Source organism: Heterodontus francisci, chromosome 10 (genome assembly GCF_036365525.1).
Source record: "Heterodontus francisci isolate sHetFra1 chromosome 10, sHetFra1.hap1, whole genome shotgun sequence".
In the NCBI taxonomy this organism is placed as follows: Eukaryota; Metazoa; Chordata; class Chondrichthyes; order Heterodontiformes; family Heterodontidae; genus Heterodontus; species Heterodontus francisci.
Genome location: NC_090380.1, coordinates 72,387,793 through 72,408,971, shown reverse-complemented (window position 1 = coordinate 72,408,971; position 21,179 = coordinate 72,387,793). Strand labels below are relative to the sequence as shown.

The window sequence follows — 21,179 nt, the reverse complement described above, 5'->3', positions numbered from 1 at the left end:
CAACATCCTTGTAAATCTCCTCTATATCCTCTCAAAAGCAATTACATGCTTTCTGTAATGAGGTGATCAGAACTGACACAGTACTAAAGTTGTGGCCTAACTAATGTTTTATACAGTTCCAGCTTAACCTTCCTACTCTTATATTCTATGCTTCGGCCTTCCTAACCAATATTGAGCTGTCCTGCTACCTTCAGGGATCTGTGGACATATGCTCCAAGGTCCCTCACTGCCTCTACATCTCTCAGTATCCTCCATTTATTTTATATTACTTTACCTAGAATTTTCCTGGGGCTGGATTTTATGCTGGAGGCTGGTATCCCAGCATCGGGCTGAAAAGGCAGAGGGAATCCCGCTTCTACCTTTTTGTGACCCCACCCTGGAGCCATCCTCTGATCTTCTTAAATCAAAGTTTCAGGAGATGGGATCCCTGTCCCTTTAAAGTCTGTAAAGGGATGGGGATCGCGCCTCCAAGAGCTGCTGGCCAATCAGAGGGCCAGCAGCTCAGCAGTATCGGCAGTGCCACTGGGTGCAGTGGCCACTGTAGGTACTACAGAGGCTGCAGATCCGGGGCCAGCGCTGGAACCACCGAACAGAGGTAGGTGAGGTAGGACAGCCGGGGCCAGTCCACAAGGGGAGGGGGGGCTGGTTTGGGGATGGAGGTGGGGGGTTTGGTCGTGCAATTTAGGGGGAGGGTGGCCCCAGGCGGGTAATGTTATTCCCGGTGGGAGGTCCTCCATGGGCCACAAATTGCTCACAAAGAAAGGAACATCCCCCACCTGCCTGCAAGGAGGGCACCTCATTTTACAAGGCATTCTCCCTGCACAACAGAGGCCCCTCCATTGCAGGTAAAATCCCAGTGGCGGTGGGAAGAGACCCTTAATACGCCACCTCAGGGCCTCAATTAGCCTCTGGGCAGGAAGGCCATCATCGGCCTATCTTGGCCCTGGAAAGATCACTGGGCAACGGGAAGGCAATGGGCACTCCCCGCCACCGGTTATGAAACTCCGTACCCCACCACCTCCAACCCTGCCTCAGTGGGCTTCACTAAATCCTGATCCTGGTCTCTATGACTCAGCTGCTCAGTGAAAATCGACTAAGCTGTCAAGGGATCTTTGTTCTCAGGTTCTAACTCCACTGTGAATTGTTAGTTGATCATAACCCATTCAGATATGGAAGCATGACCTCATTGACCCTAGGCTGAGGAGGGAAATTTTCTTTAAACAAAGGAATTTTTCTCCCAATTTCCAGCCAAAGACTACTGGATACTGGAAAGTGCTTTTATGTGGAATTGGCTAAGGACAAGACTGGGCTTAGTTGTGATGCCACCTGCAGTTGAATAGTCTCCTGACACTCCCTTTCATGTAGAATTGCCACTTGACTAAGGTAGCAGAGGCTTGATGGTGTCATCGAAACAGTGGCAGGAATCATCACACAGAAGAGAGAAGAAAATTGAGAAAAGAAGTAAAGTTAGTAGTAGTATGGGTTGGAGGACCCACATCACAGATAATGGGGCTGGCAGGACACTGCAGTGTTCGCGCTGCACACTCAGGCATAGATGCATTATTGATTGCACAAACACAACAAAAACATGCTCTACAGCTAACATTTGATACTTGCTATTTTGTGTGAAATGTAGCCTGCCTCGAGCAGTGTTTGGCAGTTGACAAATTATTAAATTATATAGAATTTTCTGTGACTACATTTTTAATTTTTATTTTGCAAAATTGAGTGGGAAAAGTGATCTTTTATGTACAGTACGACAGCCAAGACACTGATCTATTCAAAGAAAGCTCATTACTACAGTGCCTGCAACTGTACAGACAAAAGCAGTGGACAGCTGCTTCTGACCGAGTGCAATTTACAGGAAATGGTTCATCTGTCACTTTATAGACCTCATTTATAAAAGGTAACTATGTCAGCATTGATAGTCCTTCCTCTACATTTATACCACAGAAGTGGTTCTGCAATATGTTGACCCTGCTAATATTTTGCACTACATCACAATTACACATTGGAGTACAATTCACAGCACCGAAGGTAATAGAAAAACTACATACAAAAATTGTGCCAGTTTTGAGAAGTGTTTTTTTCCCTCAATTTTCTGCTCCAACTCATTTGCATGCCGAACCATCACGCTGGGCAGCGTTTTAAATAACTGAAAATTAATTTTAAAAACTACATTGAACCAATTACCAGTTATATTGCACAGTAGTTGGTGTCCTTGCAAAAGAACCAGTTTAATTTTAAGAGCATCTTCAAAGGCATGCAAAAGGGCACAAATTAGCAGAAACTTCCAATGGTGATTAATTCAGTCTGGGGTGGGGCCAGCTTCTAGTCCTTTTTTTAAGATAGACTTGATCAGTGCTAGATGGAATTTGTGCTTACATTTCTGAAATCTTTTGATTTGATCTCTTGCGCTGGTTTGGCCAATTTTGGATGAATTGTGCTGGAAAAACAGTGCAACCTGGCAGAAACTCCAGGCTCATGACTTTAATGTTCCAGATTGACTCCTGACAATGCACAGCATGCAAAGAGCGATCGCCGACTTTCTGGTCATGTACTTTCCCCACACCAGCAATGCAAAAAAAAAAGCACGTTAATAACCTCCATGAGAAGTTGACTGGAACCAGAAGAAAATAGCAGCCCATGGCACTGTTAGTGTTGGCAGGTTGTGCAAACCATCAGCAGTACAAGGAAAAAAAATACCTCCTACTTGCTGGAAACATTAGAGTTGCCTCATTTATATCGCAGCACTACTGGTAAAGTCTGGGCTGCTTCTGGCATCAGCACAACAATTAAAATGCAGCATCAATGTGACTTCTGGTGCTTTTACATGCATAAGAATTCATTTCTGATGGAGCACAAAGGAAGAAAGCCCACCGATGGCAGAAATAACTCTTAGGGGAACAATTTCTAATAGCATTTTAATAAGCTATCTCCCCATAAACAAGCAGTTGTACTTAAAAAGAGTGCTATATATTCCATATATCAATATTGGGTTAAATAATGGAAAATATACTAAGGAACAGGTAGGATAAGACCTGTATAGAAGTAGTTTAATAAGTGACAATAAGCATGGATTTAGGAGGGGAACATCTTGCTTGACAAATGATGTTGACATATTTAAGACATTATAAACAAAATACGACAACGGAAGTTCCTATGTTATAGTTTATTTCAACTTCCACAAAGTCTTTGACAATTTCCCATATGAAAGATCACACAAAGCATCACAACTGTGTGGACAGGTTGGATTGGCCAGTTGATCATTACCTGTCCATTATTTTTTGAATTGTGCCGGACACCACATTGGCTGAGGCAACATTTAGCTATCCAGAGTGTCCATTTGAAACAGGTGTTAAGGTTCCTTAAAAATCAGGGTGCAATGCCAGCTGAGCAACAGCAATATTGAATTCAGATACACACGGGCAAAGGTCTGCTGTGTCTGCGCTACATATACCATATAGAATTAGTAATCTTGTTTTACGGTGTATATGGAGGGGAGGGAACAGTAAAGTTGGGAATCAAGTCTGTTTGCTCTCACGCTGCAAGCATATAGAGTCCTGGACTTCCAGAAACTAGTGCTTTTTTAAGAGGCTTTGCTGAGGTATCAAGCCACAAGGTCACGTTACAGTTGGTTCTTCTCCTGGTTCCACTGTACTAGCTGGAACTGCAAAGTCATTTGTAGCTTAGATACCTTGGTAGTTTAGGGAAGCCTGATCACAGACAGACACAGACACAATGGGCCGAATGGCCTCCTACTGTGCCATAAATCTTTATGTTTCTAAGACCAGATTTCTCTCCTGGACTGAAATTTAAGAGCTCTGAAGGATAGATGGAAGAGAATTATCCAAATATGTGAAGCTTCAAACTCACAAATGGGAAAGAAAGCAATGGTATAGAATGGGAGTGAAAATTCATTCAATCTAGACATAATCAAACATTATTCATACCAAAGTAAACTCATGGTTAATTGTACACAAACTGAAGTTTCTCAAGTGTGCAGCTGTGTAATACTGAAATGCATTTTTCAAACAATACATTTTCTTCAACATAAGTAGTGGCATCTTTTTTGCATCTTTACATGTTTTTCACATTAGTGACACCTTCTCCTGTAAAAATGGTCCCAGATGAACCACATTATTCAGAGTCCTGGCACGCGAAATACTACTGAAACCAATTGTTTTGAATAATGTATCACACCTGGGATCAATTTTAAAGAGAGACCAGCACATAAGTTCTATTTTACTGAAGCTGGAGTACAGACACTGTAAATAAACAGAAACCTACTTTAATAGTCATTGAAAGGTTCATTAATGAGATACTACAATATTATATCCATAGAACTAATGGAAACAAGTTTGCCAGCCTATTAAATGCAATTTTAAACTACCCTCAATGTAGAAACTTCCATCTATATATATCTGAAACTTCTGTGAAATAAATACAGCCTGACAATGTTATTAAAAACCTGTTGCTTCTTCAAAGGGAATGTTGCACATTTGTGATGTTGCCCTGTTATTACCTGCTGTGCATCACATTAACAAAGATAATCACTGCAAAGGCAAGTATCACTTACCTGTCAGATTCCCCTTGGCATTGTAGGATCCCCAGTAGGTTGATTCTGTGTTAGGAGTGTGACATTCATATTCCCCTGCATCTCCCAGTTGTAGATTGGTAATGTGTAACAGCGCTGAGTCTCCATCAATTCTCTCAACGTAGACCTCCTTATTCCGTACTCTGCTTCCATAAACGGCGTAGGGATAGTCGGGATCATTCGTGCTGACAATCTGGATTTGTCTTTCAGGTGCAGAAGGCAGGTAGATGGACCACTCAAAGTTCTGCAGTGTGGAACCTGAGTATCCGGACACATTACACCAAATGGTTATGTGGTATCCTGCTGCTCTGATCAGGGGACCTTCCTGTACCTCGACATGTCTTTGAGCAGCGCACATGCCTGAAAAGATGAATTTATATATGTATATAGTTAGAAGATAGGATATTTCCCAAATGCAATCCACACATGCAAAGCACTTAAATCTGAATTTTGCTTCCCTCCCTCTTTCCTACCCACAATCTCCCATCCCCCATCCCCTGCCCACCCCAAGTTTCTCTTCTCTTCTGATGGTAGGAACTCTCGTTGGGATAGGATTCCATCAACACCAACCACCATCTGAGACCTCACCCAACAAGGCATTCTTCACATGTCAATCTAGGCAGCAAGTATTGGTGTACTATTTAAACACAATGGGCAGTTATAGGACAGCGAGACACTGTCCTTACCCAAGGCCCACACTATTGCACTTGCCAGCAGTCACTACACAACAATTAGAATTTTTCCTCTATTGTCCAGGGGCATAATACTATCTTTAGTGCTTTGTATGGAGTCCTGGCTGAGGTCATCTAACTGCACAGACTAGGAACCTGGGACTTTCTGCTCTGACACCATACCCAGAGTGCACTTACCATTAAGCTTTTAGACAGAATAGGATTACAATTTGTAACAAGTACGAAGGATTGATCATAATTAGAAAACAGCTAGCATAATCCTTTTAAGATGGGTTTATTTGAGGAATTAAGAGTATTTTATTACAACAGTTGATAAATTAATAGAAATATATGAAGTGCTGCTATAAAAGATTGACTTCCAATTTGTTGATAACTAATGTGCCATTTTGTGTAACTTCGTGCCATGGATCTGAGCTCACTGGCAATTGGATTGGGGTAGCTGTTATGTTGCTTAGAGGAGGAAGTATCCTATTGCGTGACAATCAACTTTGTGATGATGTGAAGAACACTGTGGCTGAATTTCTGTGTGGGTTTACACTGTTTCTCTGGGGTTTCCCTGGGTCTTTTGCAAAGTTACAGCAGACGATTAGAAAAATGCTTTCAGAAATTCAACCCATATAAATGCAATTTTGATGCTGGCTTTTTAAAAAATAAAATAGATGCCAAATTCTGCTCGATCAAACTTTGTGAGTGGTGCACAGGTTTCTCCCTGATGTAAATACCACTTCAATCTAACATAAGGTTCTGTCTTCAAGTGGTTGACCTAAAGGTAGTAAGGAATACACTTTCTTCCTCTGGCCAATGTTCTTGTCTCTCCTCCTGAAGATGCCTAACACCTTGCTGGAGAACAGTTGCTGCTGGCACCCACAAGCAAGTGATTGTTCTTCATGTGTAAACCCTTGCTGTGAATATTGACAGCTACTTTACTGTGGGTAGCAATGCAGCCAAGTTCAATCCTGTCCAAACCTACCTGTGTGTCTCTCTCTCACACACACATGTGCATGCGCACGCACTTCGCAGCAAGAGTCACTGGATAAACCATAACTGACTTCCCATTTGAAAATAAGGGGTGTTAAGGCCAGTTGTGATATCCTTACTACATGCCTGGTTGAAATCTGCCTTGGGTACATTCACACCACAACTGTCTGAATTCTAGTTATGACTGGTTTCGCTTGGCACTGACACTGCAATTAGAAATGCAGCTTGAACTCAAAGTCAGGACTGAGCAATTTGAGTCTCTGTGAGAAGGAAGTCTCATTCCATTTTGCATTTGGGTCAATTTGGACCTTGATAGCTAATTTACAATGCAGAAGTTTAGAGTCAGTGTGAAAACATATGTTGTAAATGCATCATAAATTAGTTTGGATGAAGAGCAAATTGGCCTGCTCCTCTTGGTCAAACTCACTGAGCAATCACAGGAGCTTTATTGAGGAATGCATGATTCTTTTGGGCCTCGTTATATTGAGACACAATGGATACGCGCCTGGAGGTGGTCAGTGGTTTGTGAAGCAGCGCCTGGAGTGGCTATAAAGGCCAATTCTAGAGTGACAGGCTCTTCCACAGGTGCTGCAGAGAAATTTGTTTGTCGGGGCTGTTGCACAGTTGGCTCTCCCCTTGCGCCTCTGTCTTTTTTCCTGCCAACTACTAAGTCTCTTCGACTCGCCACATTTTATCCCTGTCTTTATGGCTGCCCGCCAGCTCTGGCGAACGCTGGCAACTGACTCCCACGACTTGTGATCAATGTCACAGGATTTCATGTCGCGTTTGCAGACGTCTTTAAAGCGGAGACGTGGACGGCCGGTGGGTCTGATACCAGTGGCGAGCTCGCTGTACAATGTGTCTTTGGGGATCCTGCCATCTTCCATGCGGCTCACATGGCCAAGCCATCTCAAGTGCCGCTGACTCAGTAGTGTGTACAAGCTGGGGATGTTGGCCGCCTCGAGGACTTCTGTGTTGGAGATACGGTCCTGCCACCTGATGCCAAGGATTCTCCGGAGGCAGCGAAGATGGAATGAATTGAGACGTCGCTCTTGGCTGGCATACGTTGTCCAGGCCTCGCTGCCATAGAGCAAGGTACTGAGGACACAGGCCTGATACACTCGGACTTTTGTGTTCCGTGTCAGTGTGCCATTTTCCCACACTCTCTTGGCCAGTCTGGACATAGCAGTGGAAGCCTTTCCCATGCGCTTGTTGATTTCTGCATCTAGAGACAGGTTACTGGTGATAGTTGAGCCTAGGTAGGTGAACTCTTGAACCACTTCCAGAGCGTGGTCGCCAATATTGATGGATGGAACATTTCTGACGTCCTGCCCCATGATGTTCATTTTCTTGAGGCTGATGGTTAGGCCAAATTCATTGCAGGCAGCCGCAAACCTGTCGATGAGACCCTGCAGGCACTCTTCAGTGTGAGATGTTAAAGCAGCATCGTCAGCAAAGAGGAGTTCCCTGATGAGGACTTTCCGTATTTTGGACTTCGCTCTTAGACGGGCAAGGTTGAACAACCTGCCCCCTGATCTTGCGTGGAGGGAAATTCCTTCTTCAGAGGACTTGAACGCATGTGAAAGCAGCAGGGAGAAGAAAATCCCAAAAAGTGTGGGTGCGAGAACACAGCCATGTTTCACGCCACTCAGGATAGGAAAGGGCTCTGATGAGGAGCCACCATGTTGAATTGTGCCTTTCATATTGTCATGGAATGAAGTGATGATACTTAGTAGCTTTGGTGGACATCCGATCTTTTCTAGTAGTCTGAAGAGACCACGTCTGCTGACGAGGTCAAAGGCTTTGGTGAGATCAATGAATCATTGAATGCATGATAGCCATCACAAATGTCTGACTCTTACTCTTCTGTCTCAATCAACTTCACAACTGGAAAATAACAGGGCTATACAGACAGCAATTAAAGTGTGATTTCAGGAACTACATGTTTGCACGTGACAAAAACAATTCTGAGAGCTGTGCTGCAATTGCATGAGTGTAAATAGAAATAGCTCTCCACATGGAGCGAGAATATCAGAAGATAACTTTATTCAAGTGAAGTATTGTAAATAAACCTCATAAGGCAAACCTAAAAATGAGAGGAATGGAAAAAAGAACTAATGGCTTCAAACTCTAATTCTGGAAACATAAATGTTAATCCCCCTTTCAAATAACATTGAAATTCCAGCTATTCACAATTCATGTTGGCTCACTGATTCTTTGGTGATGATCTATGTGGTGTGGTGATTACAAGGAAAAGGAAAAATGAAAAAAAATATTATTAAAAATAAGTGGTACCCTGAATTTAAAAACTGAACTGGTCTGGGCTTGAGGCGATGTGAAACAGCGGGGTGGAATTTTATGCCCTCCCCCATGGCTGGTTTGGAGGCGGGGAGAGCATAAAATCAGGTGGAATGGTGGCGGGGGGGAGGGGTTGCCGCCACCATCCCGTAGCCGCCAAAATTTAGTCTGGGGCAGGAAGACCTGTGAATGGCCTTCCCGCCTGCTGCCAATTGAGGCTCTTAACTGGGTAATTAACCCCAAATTAAGTGCCTCTTTCAGCCGCAGCTGCAATTAGCCGTGCATTGGGCAGCCCTGTCACCGCACTGGAAGCACTGCACGATAAACTGTGCAGGCTGCTTCCCGGCTCTGGGGGGTGGTGGGGGGGGGTCCCTCATTAAAAGGCACTTAATGCCTGAACGAGAGACCTGGCATCGGGAAGCGGGGCCCACTGAGGGCTACCCCCTGCCCTTGCTGCCCACCCCCTCTCCGTGAGACCCCTCCTGTCCTGACCTATCTGAGGCCTGGCTCCAACCCTGCTCCTTGGCCTCCAGAAGGTGCACCTGCTGTAAGCCACCGCCTCCATGGTGGCACTGCAGATTGCCTGGCAGCTCTGCAAGGGCAGGACTTCCGACGACAGGGTCCTAGATCCTGTGGAAGGCCCGATACTGTCTACTTAAGTGCCTGATTGGCACTAAATTCAGCGGGCCTTCTGGAGAAGAGGCAACACGGGGATCTCTGGACGTCAAGACCCCCGCCGCCAGGATAAAATACCTCCCAAGAGAGTCAGGGTGAACTCACACAGGGTCTGGGGACTGAGGAGATGCAAATCAAAGTGTCAGGGTGAGCCCAAGCAAGGTATATACTCCTACTAATACAAATATTTATGTAACACCTTTAACCTAATATAATGTCACAAGGCACTTCACAGGAGCATTATAAAACAAAATATGACACCGAACCACGTAAGGACATATGAGCTGGGATTTTCAATTACCATGGGGGCAAGAACAGGAGTGGGCCCGCTTAGAAAACAGCACTCCCAGATGGCATTTCCTTGTCCCAAAACCTTTGGGATGCACTGGTATTTTCAAAGTGAGGGTTGAGGGGGAGGGGGAGCTTGTTAACTGGCTGGGGAGGACCAGAGGCAATTTTCAATTAGCAAATCTCCAAACCCGAACAGTCTGGTGCATGTTAGTGCACAGGTTCAGGTTCAATGCAGGGAGCAATTAAGTAATTTTTTTTATGAGGAATAATTTTTGCCACTAGGGCTTTTTGTGTGAGATCAGTCGCAGTTCCTTTTATTTGGCCATTTGGCCATTTCTCCGCGCAGTGAGGTTGCTGCCCTCTGATGTCCTGCCTCCTCTCTTCTGCAATGCAGCGGAAGGCCCCATTATGGCTGCTGTCTGCCTTTGACAACTGTGCTCAGCATGCAGCTCCCGCCTCCTGATTGTGGGGCTGGAGGAGATAACAGCCAGGGGCAAGGCCATGGAGAGATTGGAAAACAAGGATGAGAATTTTAAAATCAAGACATTGCTTGACTGAAAGCCAATGTAGGTCAGTGAGCACAGGGGTGATAGGTGAACAGAACTTGGTGTAAGACACAGGCAGCAGAGTTTTGGAGGACCTCAAGTTTACGAAAGGTAGAATGTGAGAGACCAGCCAGGAGTGCGTTGGAATAGTGAAGTCTGGAGGCAAGGAAGGCATGAATGAGGGTTTGAGCAGCAGATGAGCTGAGACAGGGGTGAAGTGAGGCAATGTTACACACATGGAAATAGGCGGTGTTAGTGAATATGAGGTTGGAAGTCATCTCAGGGTCAAATGTGACACCCAAGGTTGTGAACAGACTGGCGTAATCTCAAACTGTTGCCAGGGAGAGGGATGGAGACAGTGGCAAGGGAGTTTGGAGTGGGGACCAAAAATGATGGCTTTAATCCTCCCAATATTTAATAGGAGGAAATTTCTGCTCATCCAGTACCACATGTTGGATATGCAGTCTGATAGTTTAGCAACAGTGGAGGAGTTGAAAGTGGTAGTGGTTAGGTAGAGTTAGGTGTCGTCAGTGTACATATGTAAACTAACGCTGTGCTTTCGGATGATGTCACTGAGTGTCAGCATGTAGATGAGAAATAGGATAGATCCTTGGGGGTTGCCAGAGGTCGTGGCACAGGAGCAGGAAGAGAAGACACTGATAGTGGTTCACTCAAGTTTCTAGTTAAAATTTCTGTTAGAAGTTTTAGTCATTTGCTTAACTTGAATTTCAAAAGGAGAGAGTTAACTTGATGTGATGTTCTATAAGAATCATATGTAGAAATCTTAATCAAAAAACTGACTGAAAACCATGAATATATTTCCATGCCCGTGCAGCTTGTTAATATTGGCACTCAGTTTATTCGCTCTTTTTCTAAGCTACAAATATGATTACAACTGCTTGACCATACAAAGCACAATACCCAAAGAATGCATGGAGCATCCTTTCACTGCATGTAAACATTTATTGCAATGTGCAGTCAATCCTTGGTGACTTGCTATTGCTTTAATAAACACTGAAGTCATTATTCATCCTGCATTTTCCAAAGCAAGAGAGAGTGAAAAATTCATCACAGGATTGATTTAAGAAACACATCAAGCTCATTATTTGAAATTACTGTTGAAATAAACAAATAAAACAGCCAGCAAGAATTAAAAATATTCCTGGCCCGTGCCCCCAAAAGTTGAGTTAGTAAGGAAAACTGTTTGCATCAACTGAGCTCTCTTGATAGAAGCGATGAAAGCAAACATTTTCCTTGAACTTGAGTTTTGTTTTTCCTGCAGTTGTCTCCACTTGTCTCATGCTGGGTGAGTGGGGTGGGGGGTCTAGTTCCAAAGTGACTCACAGGACTGCAGTATCTCACCCATGTGAACATTCTTCTTATAGCAGATAGAGATTACTGACATGACAGCAGAGCTTGATCCTATCCTGCACATTCCAGCAGTAGTGGATTGTGATCAAGAGTGGGAATCTTGGCTGCTTACTAGATTGGGAAAAGTGAGGCCACCACTGAGGTCCCCTTTACAGCTTCCCGGCTGAGATCAGTCAAATCAAGGACCTTCCCGGATCTCCACAGGACTTCATGTTGCGTTTGCAGACGTCTTTAAAGCGGAGACATGGACGGCCGGTGGGTCTGATACCAGTGACAAGCTCGCTGTACTATGCGTCCTTGGGGATCCTGCCATCTTCCATGCAGCTCACATGGCCAAGCCATCTCAAGCGCTGCTGGCTCAGTAGGGTGTATATGCTGGGGATGATACTGCCTCATAAACCTTCAGATTAATGGCAACTTTGATTTCACACTGAATCCAGTCAAGCTTGGATGATCAGCAAAGCACATGCTTGCTCTCTGTATGCAAGCCTTGCATCATCAGATCATACACTTCAAAGTCTCCCTGAATGTATTCAATTCAGCTTTCGACCAATAGTGATCAATGGTCTAATGCATGGCTTCATAGGAGTGTGGACATGGTATTCACAACATCCAATCGCAACATGGACCATTTTTCAGCATGCGCTAAACCGCGCCAGTGGCGCTAAGTTGTAAAATTTCACCCACAGCGTTATATAGAATATAATTCCACCAGCCTATGCAAATGCTGTGTGTTATGTTTTGAGATTTACTTTTGAGGGATATATGCTGGGCTGGTTAATGCCCAAGATACGGAATTTGTACATGTTCTGAGTGAGGAACAAACTTGATGGACCAAATGTATTTTTCATGTTCACGTTTTCTTGTGTTAGACAACTCATGGGCCTAGAAACTGTTGAGGGTGCACCCATTTTACAGATGTAAAACTGGTTCCTAAGTGTCCAATATGGCGGGTGAAAGTGAGCTGGCCACCACACTGGTAAAGACTGAAATATCGGTGTTCAGGGCTAAAGGCAGAAATAAGCATTAGGGTTTTTTGCATATGCAGCTAGAGTGCCTAATGCCTGTTTCAGGATCACTTCCTGAAATTGGGCTGCACTGTGCAGAATGGGTATTTTGCATCATGATAACAATGTCATGAGTGGCCTAACACGAAATCTTTAAAAAATGTCTGGCGCCATCACAAAAAAGGTACTTTTTAAAAAGGAGTTCGAAGACCATGTCATATGATTGCCTTTAAGAGTGATGTCCCTTTAAGATCTTAGTATGCTAATGAGCTAAGTACCAGGACGTGGTCATGTGACTCCAAGCCAGCATCACTCTGCAGCTGTAATACCCAGACTAAGGTTCTGTAAATAGTTAGCTCTGTACTGTATAATAGTCTGGCTGTAAATAAACCTGTTTGAGATCTTCAACCAACTGGACTCCAGGCAACTCGGCTGGAATTTTACATTGGGCGGGAAACCCTGCCCACCAGCTGAAAAGTCGGTGGTGAGCCCGCCTCTGCCGGGCCTGGGGAGCCATGCCGGGATTTTTTGCTCCCCAGGCCTTTAATTGGTCTTGGGTGGGACCCAACTCCTTGAGGCAGGAAGTCCCGCCTAATGGGGCTGCCAGCCAATCAGCGGCCGGCAGATCTTTGTCCCAGCAGTGCCATCGGGTGCTGTGGTCACTGCTGGGACTACACCCAGCCATCAGAAGGTGAAGGACGGCCCCGGAAGACAGGTAAGTTTTTGGAGCCTTGCCGGGAATAATTGGCCGGGCCCCAGTGAGGCAAAGTCGGGGGAGGGGGGGGGGGTACTTGGTGGGGAATGTTGTGTGATGGGGCGGTTGGGGCTTTGCGACTGGCCCCCCCCCTCCCCCGTGGGGCACATGGGGTCTGATCAGGTGGGCCCATCCCCAGCCCACAAGAAGGCCGCCTGGTTTTATCAGGCGGGGTTCTTGGGGCCTTTGCCATCCAGCTGTGGGTAAAATACCAGCAGCGGTGGGAGGAGGCCCTTAAGTGGCAGTTAATTGGCCACATAAGGGCCTTCATTGGTCCAGAGTGGGCGGGCCGTTTCTCGCCACACCCACCACGTATAAAATTGCAGTGGAGGTGGGAAGGCGTTGGGAATGGCTCCCCCCACCTACCGCGCTGCACGCAATTTTTCGGCACCCCCCACCACCAGCCCATTCGTTGGGGGGCCATAAAATTCCAGCCCTCATTTACGTTGTATCAGACAACATAAAAGAACTCATTACATGGTGGCAGCTGTGGTGAAAAGACACAGTCTGAGATTGAAAACCACAGTTAAAACAGCTCTGAAAACTACCTTTCCTATAGCCAGCAGGGAGAAAGTTCAAGAAAAATACTGGCTCAAATATTGAAAAAAGAACTTACCTCAAGCTGTATAAGACAGAGCACAGAGCAGCAGGTTGCGAATAAATCAGGTGAGTCTTTGTGCGGATGAGCGAGGGATACTGCTTTAAAAAAAAGCTTTGAAGACCTTCAAAAGATTGTTTTTTTTTTCAAAAGTTCCATGTAGGAAAAAAACATGGGAAGACCCAACCCCTTTCCCAGGCTGATTGAGGTCAGCACGATTACAGGAAGCGTCCATTAGAAAAAAGGTGGGAAAACCCAGAACATGGCACAGCCTTCATCTACACAGCCAAAGTTTAAAAAAACATGAAACTACTCAAGCGTGAATAAGAGCTTCCATTCATGAAGCCACAGGAAAAAAAACATTAAAACCACTCTCGAGTGAAGACCTTAAAAAACTCTAAAAAAATGCATTAAGCTACCTATTGAACAGTGATGTAAACAGAACAGGCTTAAGTGCTGGAAGCAAGATAAACACACAGCACTAGTAAACACCTGCTTCTGTCAATCAAAGCAGCTAGTCTAAATAACAGAGAGTTCTTTTAAAGGGGAAACAGTGCAGAGTCATAGAACCAGTCCTACAGCAAGTTTTAAGCAAAAGAACAGCAGGAAGATGGATACCAAATTTCCCAGCATGAACTGGAAGGTCATTGATAACCCATCTGAGTTCCAGTTGTTCAAATAAAGAATTCAGTTACGCTTTACAAACCAAGTGATTGCAGAACCAGAAAAACAGGCTGTAAAAATTCTGATAGCAGTTGAAAATGTGAAATTACACAGAGTCAGCACCTCTGGAATACCTGACGAAGACCAAATATGGAAAGTGCAGGAAGATCAGCTCCGATAACGAGTGAATTTTAGAAATCACCACCTGGAATTGATGTCCTACAGGCAACAGCCACAGGAATGAATAGACCAGTTCATCAGTAAATGCAGTAGTAAGGGCAACAAATGTGACTTCTCAGAAACTGAGTTGTCAGATAGAATAATGGAGCTAGTGACTGTATCGACGCCCACTGAAGTGTTTCTGATAAACCTTTTGGGGGAAAAAGAAAGGTCACAGCAATGATGTGCTGCTGGAAGATGGCAGGAAGTATGAAGCCATTGTAGCTGGACAACAGCACCTGCAAACACTAGATGCAGTCAACAGTATCTGCACCATAACCAGGTCAAGATGAGCAAGCAAGCTGTGTGCTAAGTGTGGTCTGGGTCTGTCCCACTCATGGCAAAATTGCCCTGCATTTCGTGACCTGTGCAAGGCATGCAGTGCAAAAGGACACTGGGCCCGCCTATGCAAGAAATCTGTCTCCAAAGACACGGCCTGAAGCTGCAGCACGACACAGACAAACAGAAGGCAGGGGCAGCAGAGGGCAACAGCAGCAAGGAAAGCGCCAGAGACCTGCGGAAATGCAAGCTAATACACGCTGATGGAAGCTTGCTATCATTAACATCACGTGCCCGAAGAAAACTGGCAAACGTACAGTAAGGGTCAAGAATGACACTGGCGTTAGTGCAAATATCCTACCAGTCCGAATCCTGAAGGATAAGTACCAGAGTTGTTGGAAATCAATGATACAACCAACAAATGCAAAGTTATCTGCATACAATGGGTCACCCATCTCTTGCAGTGACACTCTAACAATGCAATGCAGCTATGGCAAGTCAGTATGGAAACCACAAGTATTCTACCTAGTAGACATGAGCGGAGCAGCGGTGGCAGGACTACCAGCGTGTAAGGACCTCAACATCATAACTATCCATGAGAGCATTGCCAAGGGGAAATCTCCAAGGACCAGAACCCACTCGCAGACTCTGATCAACATCAAACAGTGCAGTCTGGAAACCCACCAACAGCAGAACTATGCCGTGCCTTCACTTCTGCTCTCGAGAGAACCGCCAGCACCACAACGAGCCAGAACAGACAGGTACCTCCATGAGACCAAGTACTCCTCCCCCAACAAGTCCTTCACCCTGAGCCCCAGGCCTTCAGACCAGGCGGATGAGTAAAGGCGAAGGACACACAATGTCCTAAAGACACAGAGGAGGAATGTGTTGAAGTATTATCTGTTGGCTCTTTGAGATGAGGTGCCAGAACTCTCCAAGAATGAGGAAGCCTCAAAAATAGTTATCTTAAGAAAACAACAGGGTATGTTAGCAGGCTGAAGGCAGAGCAACAGAAACTGAATGCAGAGAGGGAGAAACTTCAGAAAGAACAGCAACAGATGAGATGCAGATTCTCTGAGCAAAAGTTGTCAAAGCACCAAAATGATATATGCACTTTTGAGCCTCTATATTTGTAAATTTCACAATATCTATACCTATGTAAATAATTTTGGTGTTATCTAATTTTATGTATTTTTAGTTTTAGCATATGAGACTTATCTTTGGAAAGAAGGAGGATGTTGTATGATTGCCTTTAAGAGTGATGTCCCTTTAGTGTGCTAATAAGTAATCATGTGACTACAAGCCAGAGTTACTCTGCAACTGTAACACCCAGAGTAAGGTTCTGTAAATAGTTAGCTCTGTACTGTAAGATAGGCTAGCTGTAAATAAACCTGTTTGAGATCTTCAGCTGGGCTCCATGCATTTCATTTATATTGCATCAGACAACAGAAAAGAACTCATTACATAGCACTGCGGGCCTACAGTTAGCGCTCTCCCAATCACCTTCCCCTCCAGCAAGATTGTTTAAATCCACCGATCCTTGAGTCGACATTGGAGTTTGTGTGAAGGGCAGTGCTCATGTAGCTCAAATCTATGCTGTTCATCAATCCATTTCTAAAGCTTTGGTGGCATACCACCAGAAATATGTAGAAGAAGCTTCCAAGAAGAAGATCAAGGATATCCTCATATAGTATGACAGGACCTTGCCGGTTGCTGATCCATGCCATTGTGAGGCCAAGAAATTTGGTGTTTCCTGGTGCCCGTGCCCCTTACCAGAAATCTTACTGTTACATACTTGTTTGCCACAATCAAATCAAAGATTTAACTGTTTAAATCCACCTCACCAGCCATAGCACAGTGAGGGGTTAGAACCTGTGTAAAACCCCTTGGGTCATTGTTATGACCAGAGGAGAAAGGGGTCGAGGGTTCCCTCTCAGCCTTCACCTGATCTTACCGTAACAGGGTTTAATTTTAAACACACTTTTTTTAGCTCCCCCTTAGCAAATCCTCGTCCCCTAACTTCCAATTATAAGGCAAAGAAACTAGCCAAACAGGTTTTCTTAAGTTTAAAGAAAAAAGAACATAAACTCTAATTCGGTTAACGCCTACGAATACGTGACGCACCCAAGCTAGCATGCATACACGATACACACATGCAGCTAGAGACAAAAAGAGCAGAAGAAATAAAGTGGAAAATTTGAGACTCTATCTGAAGATGGTTTTAGTTACTGTTCTTCATGCTCGCTGTAAAGTCATTGATTGTAAGTAGGTCTTGCTTTTGGTGAGTGTTTAAATTCCTCTAACAGAATTACTTCCGTGAGATTCTCATAGCTGAGCTGTAATTTAAGAGCCCTCAGCCACTGGTCAAAAGCCAGCTGCTTATTTCTTTCAAACTCCAGATAACTTTGATTAGCTTGCTTCTTGGGGTTCAGGTGCATAGATCTTTAAAATGCCATGAGCAAGTGCAGAAAATAATCAAAAAGGCTAATGGAATGCTAGCCTTTATATCTAGAGGATTGGAGTATAAAGACACAGAGGTTATGCTGCAGCTGTACAAAACCCTGGTTAGACCCCACTTGGAGTACTGTGAGCAGTTCTGGGCACCACACCTTAGGAAGGGTATATTGGCCTTGGAGGGAGTACAATGTAGGTTTACAAGAATGATACCTGGACTACAGGGGTTAAGTTACAAGGTGAGATTACACAAATTAGGCCTGTTTTTGCTAGAATTTAGAAGGTTAAGGGGTGATCTGATCGAAGTCTTCAAGATATTAACAGGAGAAAACAGGCTAGATAAAGATAAACTATTTCCACTGGTTGGTGATTCTAAAACTAGGGGCATAGTCTAAAAATTAGGGCCAGACCATTCAGGAGAGATGTTAGGAAGCACTTCTTCATGCAAAGGGTGGTAGAGGTTTGGAACTCTCTCCCACAAACAGTAGTTGAAGCTAGAACAGTTGTTAATTTTAAATCTGAGATAGATAGATTTTTGTTAAGCAAAAATATTAGGGGATATGGGCCAAAGGCAGGTATATGGAGTTCGGCCACGGATCAGCCATGATCTCATTGAATGGCGGGAAAGGCTCGAGGGGCTGAATGGCCTACTCCTGTTCCTATCTTCCTATGTTCCTAAAGGTTCTAAACTTTTGGCGATAGGCTTCAAGTACTAATTCATATGCCCCGAGGATAGCATTTTTTGTCAGTTCATAATATGATGAACTCTCACCTGAAAACAGTGTATAAACCTCATGGGTTTTTCTGGTTAGCTTGCTTTAGAATCAACGAGGCCAGGTCTCAGGCTGGCATTTTAGCTGCCTTGCCAGTTTCTCAAAAGACACAAAAAAATTCTTCCACATCTTCCTCATTAAATTTTAGTTTTAACATTGAGATAGTTTTAACAATTCTGTACACAACCCTGAATTATGCTTCTCCTTCTTGGCCATGCTTTCACTGGGGGTACTCTGTCGCCCCCTAGTTAACTCAAGCCGCTTCAGCTCTCTTTCTTCTCATTCGTTCTGGAAGGTACTCTCTCTCTCTTTCTCCTGCCTCTCTTTTGTCTTCGTGTTCCTTCTGGAAGGCTCTTTTTTTCTCTCTCTCCTGTCTCTCTCTTTCTCTTTCCATGTCTTCTAATTCAAGTTTCCTCTGTTCCAATTGTATCTTTGCTAGCAATACCCTGTTGGAGTCTACTTCTAACCCTATTTCTGCTTCTTCATATTCAAGGGAAAAATGGTTGGCCACTAGCCTTAGGAATTCAGACTTCTTAGCCTTGCCACGTACAGTGATCCCACACTGTTCAGCCATTTTCCTCAACTCCTCCATGGACAGTGCTTTTAACTTATCCCAAGTTACTTCACCCTGTCTTCGGGAGCTACTAGCTTCAGTTTTTAGTTTAGTTTAGAGATACAGCACTGAAACAGGCCCTTCGGCCCGCCGAGTCTGTGCCGACCATCAACCACCCATTTATACTAATCCTACACTAATCCCATATTCCTACCATATCCCCACCTGTCCCTATCACCTACCTATACTAGGGGCAATTTATAATGGCCAATTTACCTACCAACCTGCAAGTCTTTTGGCTTGTGGGAGGAAACCGGAGCACTCAGAGAAAATCCACGCAGACACAGGGAGAACTTGCAAACTCCACACAGGCAGTACCCAGAATTGAACCCGGGTCGCTGGAGCTGTGAGGCTGTGGTGCTAACCACTGCGCCACTGTGCCGCCCTGAAATGTCAGTTGCAGAAATGTTAGTATTCAATCACACACAACCACAAGAAAACCTGTATTGAAATATTGCTCTTTTTGATTGGGAACAATTTGGCTTCCCACTTCCAATTTTTCTCGTTTGTCTGTGGGTAAAATCCAGGACGGTAGCCCCAAGTTTCTGTTACGACCTGGTGAGAAAGGGGTCTGGGGTTCCCTCTCAGCCTTCACCTGGTCGTACCCTAACAGGGTATAATTTTACACACACTGTTTTTTTTAACTCCCCCCTTAGTGAATCCTTGTTCACTAACTTCCAATTATAAGGCAAAGAAACTAGTCAAACAGGTTTTCTTAGGTTTAAAGAAAAATGGTTGAACTTTATTAAACTTAAACTCTAATTCAGTTAACACCTATGGTTAAGAACATAAGAACATAAGAAATAGGAGCAGGAGTAGGCCATTCAGCCCCTCAAGCCTGCCCCACCATTCATTAAGATCATGGCTGATCTGTCCCAGGCCTCAACTCCTCTTTCGGGCCAGCTCCCATTAACCCTCGACTCCCAAGATTTCAAAAATCTATCTACCTCTTCCTTAAATATATTTAGTGATCTAGCCTCCGCAACTCTCTGAGGATGTGCGACACGCCGACGCTAGCATGCATATGCGATACGCACATGCAGAAAGAGACAGAAAAGAGCAGACGAAATAAAGTGGAAAAGTTTGAGGCAATATCTGAAGATGGTTTTGGTTACTGTTCTTTCAGTTCGCAGTAACGTCCTTGATTGTAGGTCGGCCTTGCTTTTGGTTGGGGCCCAGTATTCTTCTTAAACCTTGTTCGATGTAGGAGACTCTTCTCTCTTGAAGTTCATGTGTCCTCAGTGGGTTCAGAGGCTTGTGAGAAAGAGATGGGAGCAGACAGGAGAGGTCTTCTCACTCCAGCAGCTAACAGTCTTATTCAGTTCAAAAACTCTGTGGCCAGTTCAAAAAAGTTCTGGACCAGTCAGTTAGTCATGTGACCAGCTGGTTTAACCACTCCTGGCTTTTGTGGATTGTATCACCTTAGCAATCTTTGGAATGCCCTTCCTTACACCTCCAAGGTCTGGTGATCAAAATCCATTGTGGGTTGAATGTGTCAGGGAATGGTCCTTTGTCTCCACAAACACTGTCTGTTAGTATGCAAATGTTTTTCAGCCAAGTGTCTGGCAGCTCTTGTCACAGGCCTTCTCCTCTTCCCAGCAACAATGTAAAATCAATGTTCATATGACAAAATTAATATGCCTCATTCTTGGCAGGTGGGGGCCTGCTTGACAGTCATATTCATCAGTGAATGTTTGAAATGAAGCGTAAATGCAAATTGTTGTGAAAGCAAAATACGTGAACCACTTTATGTAATGTCACATTTGAACTGTTCTGTACTTTTACAAAATTTATAAATAAATTATATATTAAAAACCAAAAAATTGTTTAAATGCATCTTGCCAGCGGCTGCCTCGGGAGACATAGCAGGCATCTGCCGCTCACCAGTCTAACTTAAGAGCCTTGGGCTGACCCATTCTGCTGCAGGAATCATTCCCTGTGCCCAATGCAAGTCAGTATTATTCATGGTATTGTACAATTGCAACCCCATGATGTTTTCATACAAGCCAGAAGAACAGCAATTTGCATTTATAAAGAGCCTTTAATACATAAAATGTTCCTTGGTGTTTTACAGCCACAAGAGAACAAAATGAATGAAACAGATAAAGAATATAAAAATATGGAACAACAAAGGGCCTATGATTCCATCCAATTTACACAGCGAGCCACTCGTTCCATTAAACAAGTCCTTACTGTGCTAGGCGGTAATCTGTGATATGCGGGGCAAAATTCTTACTTGAAAAATCATACATAGAGGAGGAGATGCAAGTGATTTGCATCAATAATAATATTTCTAGGGCTCATGGAATATAACTTTCCTTTGAAAATTTTGGGACTTTCTCAAAATTCTCAACTAATAATGCATTGAGATT

General features: G+C 44.2%; 1 protein-coding gene across 1 annotated transcript in view; it reads right to left on the bottom strand.

The window, feature by feature from the left end:
- igsf3 (immunoglobulin superfamily, member 3) overlaps positions 1–21,179 on the bottom strand; it is a 196,570-nt gene that overhangs the window by 105,529 nt on the left and 69,862 nt on the right. The window contains exon 2 of the mRNA XM_068040735.1: positions 4,580–4,957. Within this exon, the coding sequence (XP_067896836.1) occupies positions 4,580–4,957 (378 nt within the window). The remainder of the gene's footprint in view (positions 1–4,579; positions 4,958–21,179) is intronic.